A 24,373-nucleotide genomic window follows, 5' to 3' on the forward strand; every position below is an offset into this window, starting at 1 on the left:
GAGCCTATGGTCTTGGCTGTAACTATATACTACCTCCCCATTTATCAACAAAAATACATTGAACATCTTCTCTGTGCCCAATGCTTGGTCACACACTATAAAGTCATAAGGAACTGATTAAAAATAGTTCCTTTCCTAGACAAGCCTGTGTACACCAAACATTTCAGTGCATCTATCCATGATCCAATTTCAGAATCAGAAAGTCGACAATAAACATGCAGAACATCATCATCACTTGTTTGAAGAATGGGCTCTAACTATGACCATTAGGGATTCTTGAAAGCATCCTAAGACCTCTAGAATTTAGAAGGTTTCCGAAGAAAAAAGAGACAAAGCAGAGGAAAGCAGAATTTGAAAGAATTCAAATAAGAGATAGGAGTTTGGACATCTGAAAAAGAGTCTTCTAGGGTCTTTAATACTGCCATAATTGTCATCAAAAATGTTAAGAATCTCTTTCCTGCTTGACAGAATTGTTGTGTTTTAGATATTCTTAATAAACTAGTGTAAACAAGGATGATCTATGTCCAAACATGACAATGACCTAATTCAAATACCTCCTTATGTGAGAACTGCAGCTGTCAAGCAGCTGAAATGATTCGTGCTAGCCACCTATTATTTCAACAACACTAAAGACCGGACCTTAAGAGCCCTGAGTTATGTTTTGGCTTTGTTTGTTTGTTTGTTTGTTTTCCCCCTTCTAAATTGGTAACATCTCTTTTCCCCAGAATGAAAACTGCAAGAAGATGGTGATAAAAGCAAGGGGATAAGCAACAGACATCTTTCTTCATTAACTGACTCTGATTAAAAGAAAATAATGTCTTTGACGCTGTAGCTACAGAAGTCAGCCTGTGAGACGTAGCATCCTCCAAGTCTCAAATTCACTCTATTCTAGCAGCCCAGGCTGGAAAGTAGCCAAATGTGTGCTTCTAACAACTGCCACCAAGCAGGGGGCAGGAGAGGGAAAGGAGAGAGTGAGGAAGGGGAAGGAAGAAAGAAGCAGAGGCAGGAAAGGGGGGAAAAAACCCAAACAGACAGAGACAGAGAATGAGAGAGATCGCGGGAGATGGGAGAGTGAAGGATCGGAAGGAGGGGGGATATAAAAGCCAGATTTTTATTGGAAGCAATTGACGTGGTTGCTATGAGACCCGCTCCAGCACAGGACCAGCAGCCAGCCCGGCGCTGATGGTTCTTACCTCCTACTAAACCTTTCTTTTGACACAGTTTTAGAGTTGCTTAATATCTGAGCGAGCACCTGACACGGGCGACTTTTTCTTTCTTTTTTCTCCTCCCGTCTCTCGGGTAAGATGGAGGTAGAAAGCGAAGCCAGCTGCTCCCCCAGCCGCGCATCAGGCGGGTCCAGAGAGTACAAGGTGGTAATGCTGGGAGCTGGGGGAGTTGGTAAAAGCGGTAAGTTTTAATACCAAATGCTGGGGAAGGAGGGAGCTCTGGAGAGGCAACTCTATAGAGTCAATAATGATGATAATGATAATAATACTGCCGTCGGGGGCTAGCTAGCTATGGCAGGTAAACACCAAGTATCTGGCAGGATTTTTAAAAGTAATAAGGACTGTTAAAAGATGTAGATGAGTCGGGAGAATGGAACGACAGCCAGTGATAATGTGTAGAACTTAAGATCTTTTTTGTTGCTTTGATTTCTGCTAGGTGATATTTGATCGCAATTTCTATGTCCTTTTTAAAAAATAATTAATAACATATTTATGAAATAGTCCTGGTATGGGAAAATATTCTCCTGTTCTCAAAAATACTCCCATAAAGAAAAAGGTGCTATGAATATGCAATGAAACACACATATGCAAAGGCAGACACACAGGCAGGATTATCAGTGCTGATGGTTGTGTTTATTTCTTTGATTAGGAGCTTCCTGTCCTCTTTCCTTATCTCTGATCTGATCTAGCATGGTGTGGTCTTTGAATGTCTGGAAGAAAGTGACAGAGGTTGAAAGATGGTATTCTTTGTGGAACTTGAGCAGGGTGATCGAATCATATTTTGTGGTTAAACAGATTTAGAAGAGAAAGCTACAAACATAAAAGGATATGGAATGCTAATGGAAGTAAACACTGGTACATTTGTTATGCTACATTAAAAAAAAAGTTGTCAGTGGTTGGGTTTCTTGAGGGGCTCAAAAGGCCAAATAGAACAAATTAAAACAAAAAATAGTAGTGTTTGAGGCTGATCAAATGGTGAAAGAATATCTTGGGGCTATGGTTATCAATAGAAAATAAAAAGGCAAATATAACTTTTTTTCTATAAATACAAAAAGATCCCCACGGGGGGGGGATACATCTGTGGGGATGCCAGAAGACAAAAGAAATATTAAGAGTTAACGTTGGCAAAAAGTAACCACAACAAAAAACACCTCAACAGTTTTATGCTTGACAAAAAGATTCAAAGTTGAGGCAACACTCTTGGCATAACCCCCCACCAAAAGGCTGATAACTTTGGTAGTGAGTCCACAAGTGGTAAGAAAGTTGATCAGTAAAGGAAAGAGAATAGGGAGTGAGATTCTAGCAGACAGCAAAGGTAAGGAGGTTAGAAAACTGGGGAGAGACATAAAGTTGAATACCCCCAACACCCTCCTAAAAAAAATACAACAAGGTATTATAAAAAAAAAGAATAGGTGGATCTGGACTTGGCCAATTGTTAAATGCTTGTCCAAGTGAGAAAAATAAATCATCTCATGTAGTTAGGAAATGTGAAGTGTAACACTTTGCAACTGTGTAGGAGTGAGGAATTTTCTACAAGCTTTTCTTCTTTAATGTGATGATTTGAAAGGGGAAGAGTCGAAATAGGTGAGGATTAGGGAAGGAGGGGAAGGAGGAAGGATAAAGAGTAAATAGTCCATACAAAATAAAGCTATCTTTTTAAAGAATATAGTCAGTTAGATACAATGAGGTAGAACAATTTGAGAATAAAACAGGAGAGAAACAGATCTAAGAAAAAGGCGGGAGCCAAATGAACAGAAATGCCACCAGGGGTGTGTGAGGTCAAAGACGCTGCAACAGTCCTATAATGTGCCCATGTATTACCTTTGCTGGCTTGTTGTTTTCCTGTTTCACCAGGAGCTTGGGGGATGTGGGAATAGAGTGACTAGTTTTTAGTCATATTCCGTGGAAATGGACCTTGGAGACAGGAGGTGTAAGACAGTGGCATCCTTCAGCAATGTACTTATCCTGGAGGTGATATTAGTCTACTGTTTTGACCTTCCCCATATATTATTTGTAGTGACTAATCATTGTCACCTTTCTAATAACCAGGCATTTTTGACATAACAAAATGTTGGCAGAAATTTTTGATGTAACAAAATGCTGGGTTGCTCTCACCTTCAGTGTGCACATTATATAGTTGAGTGAAACTTATTCAGTATGATTAAGACAGTAGTAGCCAGGTCACCTCTGAGATGGTTAAGGATAAAAGAGAGCAAATAGTTCCATTGTACTGATTTTATTAATAGTGTACTTAGCTGTTACTTTAGAGAGAATAGAATTCCTAGTACAGTTCCACGTCCAAAAAAGTCTGTCCTTATGGCTAAATGTTGGGAAGCAGAGTGATGGAATCACATCTTGCTCTTGGGTTTTGCCCCTATGATTCATTGGTGTTAACAGTTGATAAATGTTCAAGCACTGATTCTCACTATGAACCTTCTTTTGAAGGTTAAAATGTTTGCTTTCAAATGAACTAAAATATTTTTTTAATAAAAAAGCCACTTTTTGTATTGCTGAGTATCTGGGTCAACAGAGGCCAAATTTACTTTTCTTCCCACAGTTTCAGTGGTTTATGTTAAAGAATTGTACAAACCAATTAAGGGAGATTGTATGAAGGGATTTCAAGAAGTCTGTGTTCTGAAGAAACTAAAGAAGATGTATCAAGCTATCATCTGTCTCTAATTCTGACTCATTCCAAGTCAGCCTTGTACATGAATGAGAAATTCAATTTACAGGAACCATAATTTTTAAATGAACAGAATCTTGGAGATTGTCTATGCTTACTGTGAAATTAGCTTTTTCTCCCTGTCCCTATTTTACTAAGATATCCTTTAGTGAGTAGGGAATTTGGGGGCGGGGGGGGGGGCTTGTAACTTTACTAAAACAGGAATTCCCACAAGATTTAAAATGCATGGGTAAATAAATGTACTGTGTTTGATAAATCTCCAACCACCAATCAACACGTTTTTGAGCACATACTATGCATGGGCCCTGTGCTAGTTCCTACAGAGAGGAAACAAAAATGAAGTAAACATTTGTGTGGCAGATATGGGTATATGGTTTTCATGCTTATATCCAGTCTTAACCACAATCTAATTAGCTGTCACCATCTTGCAAATGGAAAAACTGAAGCCCAGAGTGACCACTTGTGCTTGGTCATTGAGGTAATAATAGAAGTCTGTGAAGTTTTAACTGACTCTTCTACATTATATTTAATGCCACGGAGGGAATTGCAAAGAGTTTTAACACTTACAGTCAAGCAGAAAATAGGCCTGTTGGTAAGGCATTCTCTACTTGAATGTTATAGCTAAAAAATATTTCTGGGCGCCTGGGTGGCTCAGTCAGTTAAACAGCCTACTTTGGCTCAGATCATGATCTCTTGGTTCGTGGGTTCAAGCCCCGCATCAGGCTCTATGCTCACAGTTCAGAGCCTGGAGCCTGCTTTGGAGTCTGTCTCCTTCTCTCTCTGCCTCTCCCCCACTCACACTCTTTCTTTATCTCTCTCAAAAATAAATAAACATCAAAAAGTTTTTTAAGGGGCACCTGGGTGGCTCAGTGGGTTGAGCGTCTGACTTCGGCTCAGGTCATGATCTCACTGTCTGTAAGTTCCAGCCCCACATCGGGCTCTGTGCTGACAGCTCAGAGCCTGGAGCCTGTTTCAGATTATGTGTCTCCCTCTCTCTCTGCCCCTCCCCCACTCATGCTCTGTCTCTCTCTCTCTGTCAATAATAAATAAACATTAAAAAATTAAAAAAAACCCAGTTTTTTAAAACATAAAAGAGATTTCTACCATCTAGACTAACACTTTCATTTACACATCTATATATTTTTAATCTTTAAGTGAATATAAGTAAACATACATAACATTTATATTATTTATAAATAAAAACATTTGTATCATATTTATATACACATAATTAAAAGAAATACCTAATAGTAGCTAAGAGCCCTATAAGTACTGAGTAAACAGGATAAACAAGAAATAGTCCTCACCCTATTTGAAAGATGAGAAATTGGGGCGCCTGTGTGGCTCAGTCCGTTAAGTGTCTGAATTCAGCTCAGGTCATGATCTCATGGTTTGTGAGTTCGAGCCTTGCATTGGGCTCTGCTGACAGCTTGGAGCTTGGAGCCTGCTTTGGATCCTGTGGCTCCATCTATCTCTGCCCCTCTCCCTCTCATGCTCTGTCTCTCTCTCTCTCAAAAATAAATAAATAAATAAATAAAAACATTAAAAAATATATGGGAAATCAAGTCCCCAGGAGTTGAAAGAACATGCCAAATTCATGCTACAGTTGTGGCAGAGTCACATCTGGAACACAGTTCTCCTGACCCCCACGAAGCTGCTTTTACTCCATAACCAAGTTTTTATACAGGGTATCATAAATAAAAATTGGACCTATTATGCAATTAATTTGGTATAAATTAGGCACATTCTAGTCTCCATCGCTCTTTGTTCCACTGCCTACCATCCCTTCCCCTCCCTCATAACAGAAAATAATAAAATCTCACAGCTATGGCTTAAGGGTTTAGTGGAGTCTAAACAATCCTCGTAGCTGTTTTAAACATTTTCCTTTCCCTGTCTCTGTAGTTTTATAATACAAAGGCTTTTCCTCCATGACCGAGCATGGCAAGTATCTGCTTTCTTCCTCTGCATTCGCATCTGGTTCTTCCAGTTCAGACTCAAATTATTCAGCAAATCTCATCCAATAATAATGTGATCTTACTTTCCAAGATACATTCTTTTCCTATTCTGTTTTATGATCTGAGTCGAGGGTAAAATAATTTGAGGGGAGTGGGTCATTTATTCCTTGAGGTCAGATGAGGCATCTGAGGCAAAGAGGTACTGATTTGCCCAAGAGTACACAGAAGTAAGTAAGAAATAGGGGGCTTAGTCAGTTAAGTGTCTGACTCTTGATTTCGGCTCAGGTCATGATCTCGCAATTCCTGAATTCAAGCCCCTCATCGGGCTCCACTCTGACAGCTGGAGCCTGCTTGGGATTGTCTCTCTCTGCCCTTTCCTGCTTGCTCTCTCTCTCAAAATAAATAAACTTAAAAGAAAAATTAAAAAAAAAAAAAGAAATAGGAAAGTAACTCATGTTTCTAACTCAAAATTTTTTTCTATCAGATTTTGTGAGAAAAGTAGAGAAAGTATCCAAACATCAGATGAGGTCTACATGGTCTTCTTTACTCCCCGGGATACATTTTGGAATTACCTTGGTAAAATTTTGTGTGAAATTTTGTCAAGGGTGAAATTCATATGAAATATTTTGCAAGTGACTGGGAAGAGACAGGGTGATATCCCTCTCTGCTATTGCAGACATGACCCCTGGACTCCAGGAACTCACTATCTCATGGGGGGAAATATGTTGCATACCACAAAGTGATAAGTTTATATCAGGCCTGTGACATAAGAACTGTTGGAGCTCAGGGTAAGCAGTGGCTAAATCTGCATGCAAAGGCTAAGAAGGAATCTCAGCAGAGAGGATACTTGAATTGAGTGTTAAGTGATGAGCACGATTTCTTGAAGTTGAGAAGGAAAAGTACAGACAGCGTGGGGTATGGAGAGGAAGATAATTTAATGGGAACAGGGCATACAAAGAGAAAAAGCAATGTGAGGACTATCACTTTTCATGGAGGGATCTTGATAACTTGGTGTCTATGGGAGCATTTGGAAAAATCTCCCCGAGTTATGCTTTAAAACTCTCTTAGAGAACTGTGAAAAGTAAAACCAAACAAAGCAAATAAGGTGAAAACATAAAAAGTATTAGGGAACTCAGAATTTATTAGAATGCATCTATTGTGAATTTTTTGTAAAGAGGAAACTCATTTATAAAATAGGCAATCATACTCTGCCCCACATTCTTCTGCAATTTGTCTCTTTTATACATTGAGTTTTGTGAAGCAGGATTTTATCAAATGAAAGCAGTAACAATATTTTCTGAGGTAAACAGAAAGCAGCACAAAACCAATTCCTTCAACTGAAATGAATTGGTATAAGCAGGTAGAAAATCGAGCCTTTATCTGATGAATTAAATCAAGGCAAACAACCAAGTGCATCACCCATGTCCCTAAGGCTCTGTGTTTTACCTCATTAGCAGAACTTTGGATCTGACAAAGCTGAATAATTGTCACATCATGACCACGTGTTATTTGAACCCTCTGGAATGCAAAGGCAAAGAAAAACAAACAAGGGAAAAATGAAAGGATTTCAAGACTCAGAGGCTCTCCGTTCTCACCCTTCATTGTCACCACCCTAATTATACTGCACATCATCAGTCACTGTAATCCTGTCAGCAAGCATTGGCCAAGAGGTTCCAAGTAAGGCTAGTAGAAAAGTAAATTGGTATCTACTTGCTCAAATAATGATTGAAAGTGTAATTTAGGTAAAAGGTGTTGACGAACAATATTTCCAAGATTATATGCACTCTATAGATTTTAAACTGATAAAAGAGACTTAGTACCTTCCTGTGTCTTTATCAGAAAAAGGACCTGGAGATGAATGAACTTGCATTGACCCCTGGCTATCCATATGCTGCTGGGCTTCTTACATTTACACATCCACTTTGGAGCCCTGGGGGCCAATGACCTATTGCATTCATCCGACCCCATTCACTCCTCACCTTGATCTTGTGAAGTAGATGTTAGTGTGTGCACTTTATACATGAGAAAACTGAGGCCCACAGAAAAAGTAATGTGCCCAGAAACACAGAGATATGAAATGATGAGCCCAAGGCACCCACACATACATATATCAATTAAGTACTTATTTTCATTTTCCCACCCTGAGAGTTTTTGTTTTATTTCTTGAGGAGATGATGCAGTGAATGTGAGTCCTGATTTCAACTGAATCTTCACAGTTATATTTCAGACAGACAAAATCATATATACCAAAGTATGTGGCAAATTTTAATTTTCTACAGAAACAACAAAGACTGCCCTTGTTAGGTATAGTCGGGGGAGGCATGGGAAGTTCTGACCAACAAGATGTAGGCGCTGATGATATTTCACATCCTGGTCTATTCAGGGGCCTGGACAAAATCAAGTAACTCAGTAATAAGAAACTATTAAAAGCTGGGATCATGTTAATTAAGGAAGTAAATGAGTAATTGATGTATCAGGTGGGTTTTTGTAATCTCTTAGGTGCTGATCTGTCTTAGGGAGAATGTTTTCTCTATACGTGTACATTACAAGAGTAATTGAAAGTAACTCCAGGTCACAAATGGGAAATAACCTTCTTTGTTCATTTATTTAATAAGAATAGATGGTGTGTGTGTGTATGTGCATGTCTGTGCACATGTATATGTATCTGTGTGTGTCTGTGTGTGCATATCTGTGTATGTCGGTATATCTGTGTACATCTGTGTGTGCATGTGTGCAAGTGTGTGTATCTGCATGTGTGTCTTATGTGCTTGCATATCTTTGTCTCTGTGTGTGTGTGCATGTGTGTATATCTGTATGTGTCTGTGTGCATGTGTGTATATCTGTGTGTGTCTATGTGTGTCTTGCATGTGTGCATGTCTGTGTGAGTCTTGCACGTGTGTGTGTGCATGTGTGTGTGTGTGTATCTGTGTACATCGGTGTGTGTCTGTGTGCCTACGCCTGCAAAAGGCCTTGAACTATTAGCAGGAATTACAACCCCCACCCTGTCTAGGGGGGTGAAAGAGGTGAACTGTAGTGCAACGGGGGAGGTGCAAAGGGAGAGATGTACTAGTGGTATTTTGAAAACAATGTACTTTGTGTGTCAGGAAGTTAGAAGAACTTCCCATAGGTGGCTCACTTGCTCAGCTACAGCGTTGGAACCAGAAGCCTCATGACCTCTTGGCTTCTTGGATGATGGACTTTTCCATTGAATCATGCTGCCTTTTGTAAACCAGCATAAAATCTGCTTCTCTTAACTGAAGTTTGGGCTGCTGATGGTGACTGGTGTGTGTGTGGTGGTGGTGGTGGTGGTGGTGGTGGTGGTGTGTGTGTGTGTGTGTCTTTGCGCTGCAATGGCAACATGAATGTATGTACACTGATGGAGGGCAGTCCTCTGCATTGCTCATAAGAATGTCTGAAACTCTCTTATCACTGAATTTGGCTGTTATTTACAAGGCCCAGCAATGTTTCAACTCAGTCACTTGGGTTTTGCTCATAAATGTCAGCCCTCTGACAACCATCACCGAGCAGTGCCATCTGCTCTTTTGGTTCATCAGCAGGCACCAGCTAAGTGTCCCTACTGCCAACTGTGCCAGGTAATCCCTCCTGCCCTTTCCGCCTGCCATGACCCTGCTCTGCCAACACCACCACATCGGCATTGGAACATGACCTGCTCGAGCCTCCACACTCGCAGGTCCCTGAGCATCCTGCCACGGCCAAGTGACCCGGAGAGATAGTAGTCTGTGCCAGATTCTCCCTGGAGTGTGCGTGAAGCATGGAGTATGCGGGAGGATGTGGGAGGAAGCTGAAGATGTTGTATTGAGAAGGGAATCAGAGGATGCACAAGGTTTAGAATCCCAGGAAAAAAAGTTTTACTTGAACTGAAATAAGACTGTATAGAAAATTGGTGATCTCACAATAAGACACCAGATGAGGATTTTTAACTCATTAGGTAAGTTGTGTGGTAGGGGGAGGTCTTTGTTCAGAAGACTGCTTGTACAGAGAGGCATTGTTCGGGTGTTTGAGTAGTTATGTATTGAATAGATAAGGAAACCTTACATGATTTATCACTCCAAAGTTTCTCTTAACATGCTTTAAAATGAGAAACAGGGGTGCCTGGGTGGTTCAGTCGGTTGAGCATCTGACTCTTGATTTCAGCTTAGGTCATGATCCTAGGGTCATGGGATCGAGCCCCGTGTGCTGAGTGTAGAGCCTGCTTAAGATTCTCTCTCTCTCTCTCTCTCTCTCTCTCTCTCTCTCTCTGTGTGTGTGTGTGTGTGTGTGTGTGTGTCCCTCCGCCCCTCTATCCGGCTCATACGCTCTCTCTCTCCGTCTCTAAAATAAATAAATAAATAAATAAATAAATAAATAAATAAATAAAATTAGAAACAAACATGTCAGCATATGCCCATGCTTAAGCCTCTGTGTACCCACAAGGAGGGATGATTTCTGTTCTGTCCAAACTATTGCTCTTTCAACTTCTTGGCCCAGGGAAGATAAGAGCCCGTATTTCTGAGTCTTCAATGGGCCCAACTCTGTTGTAAGTGCTTTCTGTACATTAATTCATGGAATCCTCACAAAACACTGCCGTGTAGCTGTGGTGATTATCCTTAGCTGACAGAAGACAAAAGTGAGGCTCGTGGAGGGACTGGAGGAGGGGGCCTGCAGGAGTCAGCGTTTGCCAGACCCCAAGCTCTGAAACATTGTACACTAGACCACTCACCATCCATGCTCTTGATCTGCCCTTCATCTGCAGTCTGAGGCCTCAGCATAGAAATCAGAACAGAACAATGTGAACTTCAGGTTTGAGCATGCAGAAACCCAGATTTTATGTTTTCTCATCTCTAGATAGGGATATTAACTTTACTGACTGCAATGACTCATGCTTGGGTATTTATAACAAAACCTGGCATGTCGTAAGTGCTGAATAGCACATATAACATGAATGGACATTTTTTTTAAAACTATTTGTCTTTAATAGCATCTGACCTTGCATGGACCAAGCAAGCCCTTTGACTCTCCATTTTCCCCATTCTAAAAAAAAATGGTGTTATTTATAATTACCTCAAAGAGTTGCTACATAGATGATATTAGAAAATATTAAGTAGGGGTGCCTGGGTGGCTCAGTCAGTTAAGTGTCCAACTTCGGCTCAGGTCATGATCTCACAGATTGTGAATTCAAGCCTCGCGTCAGGCTCTGTGCTGACAGCTCCGAGCCTGGAGCCTGCTTTAGATTCTGTGTCTCCCTCTCTCTCTGTCCCTCCCCTGCTTGCTCTCTCTCTCTCTCTCTCAAAAATAAAAAAATTTAAAAAAACATTTTAAAAATGCTTTAAAAAATAAAATATTAAATAAAAATGTGAAGTATAGTGCCCAAGAAATTCCATTCTTATTAAACTTGTTACTTGCTGTCCTCCCTCCCTTCCTCCCTTTCACCTTCCCTTCCTTCCCTCCTTCCTATCTCCACACCTCCACCTAAGGCAGTTTATCTCAGTAGGGTGGGGGAGAGTGATGGAAGATCTTTCAATGTGTTACAGGAAAATGCAATTTGGGTTGAATATTGTAAATGTGTCATTGTATATCCACTTGCTCTCTGCCTGCTCTTGCTCTCTATGTCCTTATATTGATTAGATTCAGCTTTAGTCTCTTGAGTAGTAATTTCGGTGACAATAATAATGGTGGTTTGCTAGTTACCCTAGTAAACAATCCCTTTATTCATCCTAATTGACCCATCACACACACACACACACACACACACACACACACACACACACACACCATTGCCTTGTAGGGAAAGGATTTGAGGATTTGAAGACAATTGCCTGCCTGCTACAATAACTAAAAAGGGTCTGCTTGTAAGGGCTACTGTTTATAAAAGAGCATGCCTATGCCTAAATTTGGACTGAAATGAATTTTTCTGATACATGTGTTGTTTTAATAAATTTTGAATAATAATATGTTCCCTTTGTTCTCCATAGTAGCAGCATTGCTACATTGAAATGGAGAGTCCTATTTAATGGTTGCAGGAACAGCTAATAATAAGCTACACATATAGATTTTTTTAAATGGAAAAAATCAGACTCTTTATTTAGAAGCACAGGGGGCACATCTGTTATTTGAAATTGAATTGTACTTTAACTAATTGGTCTCCTCCCATCATTTTTTAACCCACCACATCCCATTGCTTTTTGCTCCCCATATCACCATCAGGACAACTGTCTGAGATTCTGTTTTGCTTCTTTCTTCTTCTCAGATGTCAACTGTGGCTTGCCCATTGCCAACAGGCTGACATCCAAAGTCCACAGGATTCCTGATGTCTGAGACCATGTGGGACTATCCATCAACTAATCATCAAAGAGGCATCCCCAAGGCTGGACACATAGGGAGAGTTGTACTGGATGGCACAGAGGAATCAATCTGGATAGGGCAGAAATTTGGGAACCACAGAATAGAAACAAATGTTAGAAGCCAGGAGGGGTCAGTGATGGGTTGAAATGGAGTCAAGAATACTGTGCTAATGGAATCAGATGAAGTATAAGCCAGGTACTCAGATCCAGAACTGAGGTTACAAAGGCCAGGGTGCTGCAGAAATGTTATTTTATGTTGGCCCTGGTATGATATGATTTGTTGCACTGTATCTCTCATTTCTGTCTCAGTCTCTCTGTCTCTGTCTTTCCCCCTCCCTCTGTGTGAGCTATGCCCTGATCTAAAAAGATCCATGAGACTACCAGAATGATCTGTCTTCCAGACAAATTATTCTGCTTTTAGTCCTTCAAATCCTTGAGGCTTCTTGCCTATACTATTCACATAATTATCCCAACGTGAGTTCTCTTATCCTTTCTCTCAATTTATCCAGTTTTGTATTTCCTTCCAGATTCTGCACAAGTATTTTCTTCTCCTTAATATCTTCCCGGTCTACTCTAGTCTAACATTTGTCCTCTTACACTTAAAATTCTTTCTGACTGTTCATTTCACAACTGTTCACAATTATACAGATTCTTCTAGTATCTGGTTTGTGGTCTTAAAATGTTATTTAAATCGTTCATTTTTATGTAACTTGCAGCCTTTTTATACTTCCCATCTTGAATGCAAATTCCTGCAGGATAGGAAATAGATTTTATATTGTCTTTTCTCTCCCATGAAATGCATGGTAGTAAATTCTCAAAAAATATTTATAAATTCAATTCCCCCCTCTCATCTTTGGGAAAGGACAGGGAGTAAGACATCACACTTATGTAGTGAAATAAAACTAAGCAATATTCTAAAATTCTGTAATACAAAGACCCATGAATCTAAGAGAAAGAAATTGGAACCAATAGAAGTATAGCAGGTATGTGAGTGTGGGGGAGGCTATGGCTTGGGAGGAACCTAGGCTCAGACTAGCATGAATACTTTTTGGTGGCAATGGATTTGAAGATGAATAATTCCACTCGATGTACGGGATGCTCCATAGCATTAAGAGGTCAAAGTAAGGTTGTGGATCAAAATTTGGCAGATAGGCAAGAATAAGTAAGATGCACATGCCATGTTGTAAGAAGGGATTATGTGCCAGACAGATACTGTAGAATCGGAATGGTACACATTCCTTGAAAGCCGAGAGACTGGGATATCTGACAGCTGAGACACTGATAATAACTCATTTTATTTACCAAACCATTTTCCCCTGGACACCGGGAGGAAGGGGGGATGGAAGAAAATCATTTTATGAAATGTTCTGGAAAAACCTTAGTAAATAGCCTGTAGAACTTTGCTTACTCCTGCATTTTTTTAGTTCAAAATGCTTACGAACATCTCAATGAAAAATTATTTCTTGATTAATACTGAGCAAAACTGAGTTAGATTGTGATTGTAACTCTGAATTCTAAAGCAACCACAAGTTTCCACATAATTTTCCTTGTGAGGGTGAAAAACATCCTGGGTCATGATTTAATTTTGCCAACCTCTATTCTAAAATGAAGGGAAAAGAGGAACCCCTGAGAATAGCAGACAATCACAGGACCAGATTATAATCAAGGTAGCACACTTTCCTTCTGATTTTAGGAAGCTCTAAAATCAAAAAGGCAAGATCCACTTCATAGGTAAAATGGTTGCTACTATTAAAATAATAAAATTTTCTGTGCTAGTATTAGGAGCTTTTTCTTCCTTTTGTTTACCTACTCACTCCACTCTATGTGCTTGGTTACAATGAAAGAGCTTAAGCAATTTAATATCAGCTTTCATAATTTCTTTAGGCCCACGCCACAAACACCTTTCATATGTTTCTGTCCTTTGACAATGTATCTCCCACTTACTTCATTCATCACACAAAAGCAAATGGAAAACATTTTTACAGAGAATACTCTGCTGTGACAAGCACACCAGTTATCTGCCTCTCTGAACTTATTTGCATTTTCCTGGGTATAATTCTGAGACAGCCCAGCATGTCTGAAACAGTCTGGACTTTGAAGATGAATAGACTTGCATTGAAATTCAGTTCTGCTACTTATAAGGTGAGTGACTTTGCTGGCTCTTTTTTCTTCTTCTTCCTGATCTCTTCATGTTGAGGATCCAGGGTTTATTCCTTGAAACTTACCTCATCTTTAATTTCTTAGAATATTTCATCCAGCCCCACGGCTGTATTTATGTATCTTTGTATCTTTATATGAAATGAAATTTGACTTATGTGTAGATTAAAACCAGAAGGAGACATCATTAAAATGACCAAAGTGAGAGACAACAATACCAAATGGAGACGAGGATGTAATAGGAGTATAAATTAGTACAACCACTGTGGAAAATGATTTGGCCCTATGTATTAAGCTGAAGAAATGCATAAGTTGACTGTATGACCTAGCAATTCTATTCCTAGCTATAAATACCCAACAGAAACTTACACATGTGTGGGGCAAGAGGCATAGCCAGAGTGTTTATAGTAGTATTATTCCTAATATTAAATTAGGAATAATAATTAAAGTATGTATACGTATGTATGTCTCAAATTAAAAGTGTATATATATATATATATACACTTTATATATATATATATATCACAAAGGAAGGAAATAAATAAAATATGGGTTTATTTTAACACTATAAAATTTGGATGTTAGCCACCTATTGAGGGAAGGAGTTGGGGACTCGAGTTCAGGAAATGTTCTTGTTTCCGAATAGGTGGTGGTAGCAGGAGTGTTCTCTTTGTGATCAACCAGAGAATTGTAAAATTTTCTCTCATGCACATTCTTAAAGTAAACTAAATTCCACACAAAAAAAAGTTTAAGAAGTTCTAAAACATTATATCTCCATTGCAGACTTCCTTCCTGAACTCCGGTTAGGTATTCAACTCTCTCTATTTGACATCTCCAGTTAAATAGCGAATAGCAATTTCAAACTAACTTATTTTATTGAAAATCTTGCCGACTTATAACACTTTCTTACAATATCCTTTTCTCGGGTCCACATTTTTTCTTAATATGCCAACGTATTATTTTCTGACTTAATTGTTTATTATGCTATTGGTTATTGTTGGCTTTCCCCAACTAGAATGTCTTTGTTCTCTCAAGTTTCCAGTGCATAAACGAAATAAAATTACCTAAACTTGAGAAGCTTCCATTTCTTTATCTCTAGAGCATGAATAATAACACCACGCTTGCCAGTGCATTGTAAGATTCAAGGTAGTAGCAGTGAAGATGAGAAGTAATAAGATTCTGGGTAGGTTTTGAAAGAAATGCCAAAAAAGAAAGCAAAGGATTTACAAGATAGGAAAGAGTTGTTGGCCCAAGCAATTAGAAGGATAGTTTTGCCATTGACTGAAATAGGATTGTATATATAAAGTTCTTGGCACTAAAAAACCCAGAAACTTATCCTCTTAATCTTATGTAGCTAAAGAGAACATACATAGCTCTTAACATTGTAAAGAGACACAACATAGACCCATTTTATAATCGCTAAATGCTTATAATCCAGTTGGGTTTGAGACTTTTTCAAACAGAGCTTATACTGCAGTTGTGAAATGAAGATTAAATCCAAATAAAGCAGTACCATACTTACAGTAGGTGTTTGATAAATATTTGAAATTTTTCTTTATATGAATAAAATGGCTCATACTTGATGTGAGGAAGAAAGGGAAACATTAATAGGTATAAGATAAATGTACAAATTTATATTTACCCATTCTAGAGGAAAGAGTAAACAAAACTTATGTGTAGATCAGAGTAATCTTGGAAATCTCCATTAAGGATATTTTGAACCAAATATGCACGAATACGTGCATTTAACATGTGGCTTCTAAGTATTGAACTCTTGCGTTCCAGACATTCCTCTCAGTACTTAGAAACACAGCACTGAATTAGCTCTTATCCACCTTCAGAAAAACTGGCATAATGGTAAAGAGAGACAGGGAAAATTGCCATCACCAAGGCTTTAAAGCTGATACTGTTGGTGTTCACTTTCCTGTTTATCTTTTCCACATAAATGTGCCTTATGTGATTTAGACAGAGGCAAAAATCAGAAATCTCCATCCCCTGCTGTCCTTATTTGATCCTTTCTCATCAGTCTTTGCCAATAGCATGGAGGTTTCTCCCATGTGCACAGCCCAGATGTTACCTTCTATTCTTGCTTTTTCACCTTCTCTATTTCATCCTAAACACCCATGTGACTGTTCACTCATCCAGTCAAACCCCAGGCTGGGTTTGTTTTGTACAGTGTGCTTAAAGAGCACAGTTTTGAGATCCTGTTTCCAACATTCAAATGCTGGTTCATTCACTTAGTCTTGGTGTGATCTTGGGGATATTGCTCAGCATGTCTGTATCTCAGCTTCCTTCACAGTCAAATAAGGATGATGACACACTGGTCTTGCAATGAATTTATGAGAATAAAGTGCTTAGAATAGTACCTGGCACCTCTACAGAAGTGCTAGCAACTGCTGTTATTGTTGTTGCTTTGTCACTATTATTATTATGTCTTTCCAAGAATGTTATTCAGTCTTATTCAGTCTGAAGACTAGGTTTTCTGCATTTTGTCCAATGCTGAGACGACTTCCCTTTCCCCTTATTCTCAGAAGAGCATTTTTAATTTACTTCCCTACCTGCAACAACCGCTATCTGGGGCCTAGCGTAAAAATATTTATGTAGCTCTGAGCAAATGGGCAACAGTGATGGGGAGCCAAGGCCAGTTTTTCTAATTAGTTTCTAGGGAATTAGGTGGCTCATGATTTCTAAGCCTCCAGTCTTTCTCAGAAAGGATGAGACATGTTTCTGCCCTTTTTGAAAACTCTGTTTGACCATAAAATGTCCCTACATGGAATCATCTTGAACACTCAGAGAACTTTCTAATACTTTTTCCAAGATTTGGTCTAGTGTGTTAAGTGAAAAACCTTACATGCAATGGGATTTTAGAAACAAATGAATTCAAAGGAGAATTAGAGAAGCCAGGATAGTTTCAGTAGTTTGGTTCAGTTTGAGCTTATCATGGAAGGTCACAGCTTTTACATCTCTCTGGGTTGCTTTCCATCACTCCTGGCATGTGCAATTATTTTTAATTTTCAAATTTTATAGCTAGCACTTGAGCTACACCAGCTAATCCCTATCTAAGTAATAAGGTCCTCTGCTTCCACCTTTATTGATTAATTATCTGTTGGAGTTTTTAATATCCATTTGTGTTTAATTTGCTGATATTAAAAATGCCTCATTCCTGAAGGTGATGAATTGTCTTCCAAAGGATAGGGCTCTGATTTTGATTTATGTAATATTGAGTTCACTGGAGTCTAGCTGGAGGCCTGCCATGGGAGATCATTGTAATAAACAGCCCAATAAGGGACACTCTTCAGGTCTTTGAGAACTTCCCTACTGCCTGGTGGATAAACTTGTTTTGTTTTGTTATGCAGACTTCTATGTAGATCATTTAGCACCAACTTCCAGTAAGATGCTCTCAGTGTGGACTACTGTTTCCTTGCACAAATGGTTTGTTTCAGTCCGTGGGACCCAACTGTCTCCTAAATAAACCTTATGCATACCTACCTAATTTTGGCATGAGTAGTCCTACTCAATGACCATCCAGTTTCAATGACCTTATGAAATTTTCTCTGCCTTTTTAAATTTCATTTGTTCTTGGAGAACCAGGAGGTGAACATCCAAACCTACTGTAATTTATTCTTCCTTCCAATATTTCTAGCTTTACTTTATACTGTTCATTTAAAACTTAACATATTCTAATATATATATTTAACTTTCTCTGTGTATATACTATGTATTCACTATACTAAAAATTCCTTACTTTAAATCTAGTTTAATATGCTCTATGCCAATAGTTCTTTTCTTTTTTTAAAAGTTTATTTATTTATTTTGAGAAAGAGAGAGCAGGGGAAGGGTGGAGAGAGAAAGGGAGAGATAGAATCCAAAGCAGGCTCTGCACTGTCAGTGCGAAGCTGAAGGCGATGCTCAGTCTCACAAACTGTGAGATCATGACCTGAGCAGAAATCCGCAGTCAGACACTCAACCAACTGAGTCACCCAGGTGCCCCATATGCCAATAGTTCTTCAAGTGTGATTCCCTGGTCCTTAGCCCCTGCAGTATAAGGGTATTTGTTAGAAATTCAAAGTCTTGGGGCTCTTGGGTGGCTCATTCAGTTGAACGTCCAACTCTTGCTTTTGGCTCAGGTCATGATCCCAGGGGCCAGGGACTGAGTTCCACATTGGGCTCTGTGCAGAGCACAGAGCCTGCTTGGGATTCTCTCTCTCTCTCTCTCTCTCTCTCTCTCTCTCACCCTCTGTCCCTACCCCCTCCCCTGCTCATGCTCGCTCTATAAAATAATAAGTAAAATAAAATAAAATAAAATAAAATAAAATAAAATAAAATAGAAATACAAATTTTCTCCTGTCCCAGGAATACAGAATTAGAAGCTCTGAGATTGGGACCCAGTAATTTGTGTTTTAACAAGGTGTTTGGATATTACTGATGTAAAGTCAAGTGTGAACACCAAACTTGTTCTCAAACTTGGTTGCACATTGGAATCACCTGGGAGGTGTTTTAAAATACTCACACCTGGGTACCATTCCCAGCGAATTGGATTTTACTTGGTCTGGGGTGCAACCTGGGCATTGAGATGTTTTCAAAGCTCCACATATGATTGTATTTGGGAATCAGTACTCTGTATCACAATTCTTTTTCCTATTTCTTGCTGATTCAGTCTTGGTAGGTTGTGTGTTTCTAGGAATATCCATTTCTTCTAGGTCATCTCATTGGTTGGCATATAATTGTTCAAAGTAGTCTCTTAGGATCCTATGCATTTCTTTAGTATCAGCTATAATGTTACCACACTGCTTTCTTTCTCTCCCAGTATTGCCAAGACTAAGCATATACTGGACACTCATATATTTGTTAATTAAAACGGGCAGTTTTATTGTTTCGTTAAATATATTTAATTACCAAATGAACATGATTTCTAAACCATTTTAGATATTATAGTGTGGCAAAAGAGTGACATAGAAGCAAAAGTATCTCTCCAGCAGTCATCAAAACAGAATACATATATAACATGTTTCCATGCGAGTATGTATCTTTGAATGGAACAAAAATATGAGTATATATTATTGTTACTTGAACAGGAATTTGCCATGTTATGAAATAATCTTTAGAATCCTATGATATGATGATAATGCTTTTATTAAGAACGTGGATTCATTTTTAGGTTAAGGAGGACTGTCCCCTTTCTAAATCTCAAGGGATAGTGTTTAATAACCTGACAGGGGGAGAACATGATCCTTGGCTCAGTTCTGTGAATTACAAATGTGGACCATGACAATTCAAGTCAGCCAAATTTTATAGTTCTAGTCAATTTTTTCTGTGTCTGTTTGGTTGGTGCTTATCTAGGCTGCCTTAATTAGAAAATGCTCTTTCCTATGCCTTCTAACACACCCTAGGTACATACTTGTTGACAAATTGGTGTTTATATTCATTCCTTTGTTTGCTTCCTTCCACCTTTTACTCCAGTGTGAAATGTTCTCCCTGCTCTGGTAGTTCTATTTTTTGAAAATGTTCCCTATAAGATAATGTTCCTGATGATTGATACATCTGCATAGTTTTGATTATTATAAATATAGATGTTGTTATGTATAAATATTCACTGTGCCTTGGTAAGTCAGAGTCTCTTAACTGAGAGTGAGGGAAAAAACATCTCCTAATTTTAAATTCCTCACCTTTGATATGAGAGAGAAAGAAGCAAAGTAGATAATATCCAAATTCCACATAAATTTTTTTCAGAAATAATAATGTTAAATATCTTGTCCAATCAAACTGTCTTGGCAATCGAGTTAAATACTTAGAGTCCACATCTTTGAAGTACTACTCAATTTACCAAATCAGTCAGTGCATGAAGTTATAGTGCAGATAAACACATAAATAGATATTAGAGATATAATTTCACTTATGCCATTTTGGTTTAGATAATATGATTACATTAAATTTTAAATGAAGTTTGCCTTTCTACATGAGCTGGTAGTTTGAATACATTTTCTCCTAAGTAGTAAGTTGTAAATTTATTTGTATATTTGTCTATGTTTTCATACTGGATGTACCATCTCAGCTTTTCTAATTGATGGGAACAACAGCTTATTAATTTATGACCGTTATTTTGTTACTTTTTAATCCCTCATTTCTTGATGCTATCGCTCCATATGCCTTTCCAAATATCTACATTAATTAATTAATTGTGAAGCTTTTATACCAACAGTGCATGCATGTTCTCAACACAGATTTCCCCAAACATTTCCATGTGGAACTCGCTGTCATTTTCCGTGTCATCAAACCCCTGTTGTCCTGAATGTCATCTTGAGTTCTTCTAATGACATTCAATTCAATCCAAAGTAATTAAAAATCCATAGTGCTATCAAGAACCAGTTAAAGAGAAATATATTACACATTATATGACCACTGATACCTACACAGTATAGAATGACTGGAAGGCCAGAGGGAGATAAACATAAAGCCAATCTACATGCAGGCCTTTCATATCCAGCTCCAACCAAAATTCTGTAAATAGCCTCTATAATTCCACTGCTATGATAGTCAATGCCATGAAAATATACATCTCTCAATTTCCCTCCAGCTTTCCTTGATCTTCCATACTCTCCATCAGGCCATACCAGCCACACAGGAGCCTGAGGCAAAAAAAAAAAAAAAAAAAAAAAACCACTAATAATGACTTTGATAAATTTTTTGCATTAATTTTAAATTGTAAGTATTAGTAGTGAAATGTAGTAGTGAAATTATTATTAGTAGTGAAATTAGTAGTGAATTGTAAGTATTGTAGTGAAATTATTTTTTTATTATTGAATTTTTTGGCTCCCCCTAAATTTTGTGCTTGCCTCACCCTATTCCCATCTTGACTTTTAATTTTGCTCCACGTATACATTATTGTCTGTGTAACTCCAAACTTGATAGCTCATCTTGCTCATCAATGTAATGTAAAAATGAAGATTGCATGATGAAAATAACATGGAGTTTTCCAAGAGACAGTGGCAGTAGTGACACTCTGAGGGGCAACTAGACCCCACAATTTGCGTGGCCTTCATAGGTTACCACAGATGTCCCTGTTTCTGATTTCTCTCCTTAACCAATGTGCTAGAAGTAATTCATGCAGAAACAAAGTTTTCTTTTCTTTTTCACTGAGCTACCACAGAACTGACTTCTTTCAAAATTTCGGTTCTGAAGAAAGCATTGCCTTCTCCATGCTAACAGGTTCCATCACCTGCAAGATATTCACTCTCTATTCTCTTGTCGTGTATTTAAATGTGTCTGCTTCTGAGAAACGCATCTCCCACCAGTCCTCAGTTACTAGAAACAGAGAGGGGGGATCACTACGAGAGCAGGGTCTATAATATTAAATTGTTGGTGGTAATAAACATTTTAAAAAACACATTTCCCTGAGATATAGCCAAAGTAAGGCTGATTTATTGCTACAGAAAATCGGGGAAGCACATTTTCATCTCCTCAATGAAAACCAGTTGTTAGGCTTTGCCATTGTTAGTAGACAGTAAATTACAGCAGACTCTGATGGACTCAGGAAGATGAGCGTTTTTCCTTGATTGACAGTGACACAATGTAATAAGAATTACCACAGTAACCTGCACTCCTTTGGGGCTCACTTCTCTCATTTAAAAAATGAAAGCACTGAATTAGTTTAACTCGAGATGCTTTCTAGCACTTAAAAAAATTTCCCACCTGCTCACAGGATTCCTCAAGAAGTTTCTCTGTTTGACTGAACCTAATAAAATAAGTGTTAGTAGGATTACCCTGTAGTTTCATTCTTTGTTAAAATTATGATATCCATTGTATAGAAATTGTATAGAAATAATCCCACTTCCATATAAAAATACAGCATGTATTTTCACATGCTTACATTAGCTAATGTTTGGTGATGAAAATCACATCGTTCAAATGGTATCTTTCATTAACAGAAAGATTGAAACTTCCCCTTGCCATTCCACACTGGCCCAACACAAAGGCAAAATAAGCTCTATATCCTAAGACCTAAGTTCCAGCCATATTTCCTTGCTTTAATAATACTATATTGTTTGCAGTTATATAACACCATCTTATCTCACAGTCAATTCTCAGACATTTACTTGATAACAAATAACATGTTTGAGCACAAAATGTTTCTTGCCCACTGAGCTTCTGTCCTTACAAGTCAATATGAGCTTATATTTGAAGCCTTTATCCTTCCATTTTACGATCACATTGGTTTCTCATCCACAAGTAAATCTAAAATTCTCCCATAATGGCCAGTTAATCTTGAGACTATATTTAAGTTATAGAAACTCAAATGTACACTCCATATTCAGTGTGATACCATTTGCATGTGGCGAAATAACAAACATTTAATTTTAATTAAATAGATTTCAGAGAATAAGAGCACTTTTATACAAAGTATCTCATGGCATCTCATTTAAATCTCATAACATTGTGAGCTGGTCGGGCAGGTATGATTTCTTCATTTTAAGCACGGAGAAATAGGTCTTGGATTGTGGTTCTTGAAAACAGATGGGACTTCGAGTCTCCTAAATCCAAGAGCCCTGATTTGGGGGATTAAGGATTTATATCTCTATGGAGCCCTTACTAAAAAAGCATGTATCTCCTAGGAAGGATAACTGTGTGTGCATCTGAAGACCAAAAACTCTGTTTCTGTGCCCTCTAACAACTTTACAAATGTGGTGGATATCCTGGTAGCTTGGAAAGTAGGCATTTTTTAGAAAATATTATGTTTGCATGTGATTCCATAGATAGAAGAGTTCTGTGACCTGTTCTAACCATAACTATCACTAAAATCATCATGCGGTAATGCATATGGAATGACAAATAATTCAGGATATCAATATTTGGAATTATTTAAATCCTTGGAATTGTTTCATATAGATATATGTTGCTAGTGCTTGGCTCGATGTAGCTAAGATCCAAGGATAAATGGACTCAGAGGTTTTAAAAATATTGCTAAAGAAGGAAAGGTTAAATAAAACAGATGATATCTTCTCTTAATTATCACAGGCAGGAATAGAACCACGAGCATTAAGAATCCTAAATAACAGATAATCCAAAGGTCATCTTTGTATTTGGAGCATATAATGTAATTTCTTTGTACCACATCTTCTTCCTGCTATGGAACCGAAAGGCCAATTTTGTTTTAATTTCCAGAGAATGATCCAGTTTAACATGAAGGACTCAGGGGCACATGTGGCTCCCTGGAAATTGGACTCACAGCCCCAGTCACAGGAGGGGGTCTGAATAAAGATGACCATGAACTACTGCTTATGGCCACATTTACCAGAAGGAAGGAGTTTCCCAGTGGTCCACAGGAAAGATGGCATTATTCAGCATTTTATTTCTTCAGCATCTTTCATACCCTCATTTGTTATACCACCCAGAGCAAATCCACAGTATAAGTGACGAGACAGATGTTTGAACTTTGAGCTAAGTATGTTAGTGAAATTCACTGGTCATGGTGAGAAAAACAAAAACAAAAACAAAAAACAAAGCTTGCCTCTGTCTCAAGATTTGTGTGTACAGTCTGGTCTTTCCTTTGAATTAGTATATGAACATTTTAGGGCACAACAGTTACATTGATTTTTAGTATAGCACAGAGGCCAGTGCCTTGAGCAGAGTAAATATTCCATGTATATATGTTAAAAGAAACAATGAACAAAACATATTCTCTTTATTTACTTTTAAGTTTAGAAGAAAAAACTGGGGACTTGATTTAAAAAGAAAAAAAAACCTACCTGGAGAAGTATAGATTGGCTTTCAGTAAACTTTATTTTCAGTGAAACTTCATTCTATATTTTCCCTCAGTAATCGATAAAAAAACTTTTACAATATCTTTTCCCCACAATTAACACTTTCACATAAGCCTCCTAGACTGCCTCTTTCAGGGACAAGTACCATATGGAGAATACCAAGCATATGTTCCAATTGAGTTTTTCTTTGTTGGCTACTATGGATTCAGGTAATTCAGTGTTGCTGTTTGTTAATGATCCAAGGAAAGTGGAA

At 38.2% G+C, this 24,373-nt stretch overlaps 1 protein-coding gene across 1 annotated transcript in view; it reads left to right on the forward strand.

The window, feature by feature from the left end:
- The first annotated feature begins 1,237 nt into the window (after positions 1–1,237).
- The window catches only part of RIT2 (Ras like without CAAX 2), a 385,184-nt gene continuing 362,048 nt past the window's right edge, over positions 1,238–24,373 (forward strand). Inside the window, exon 1 of the mRNA XM_049620174.1 lies at positions 1,238–1,407. Coding sequence (XP_049476131.1) covers positions 1,305–1,407 — 103 coding nt within the window. The 5' untranslated portion in view covers positions 1,238–1,304. The remainder of the gene's footprint in view (positions 1,408–24,373) is intronic.

Source organism: Panthera uncia (assembly GCF_023721935.1).
Source record: "Panthera uncia isolate 11264 chromosome D3 unlocalized genomic scaffold, Puncia_PCG_1.0 HiC_scaffold_8, whole genome shotgun sequence".
Classification (NCBI taxonomy): domain Eukaryota; kingdom Metazoa; phylum Chordata; class Mammalia; order Carnivora; family Felidae; genus Panthera; species Panthera uncia.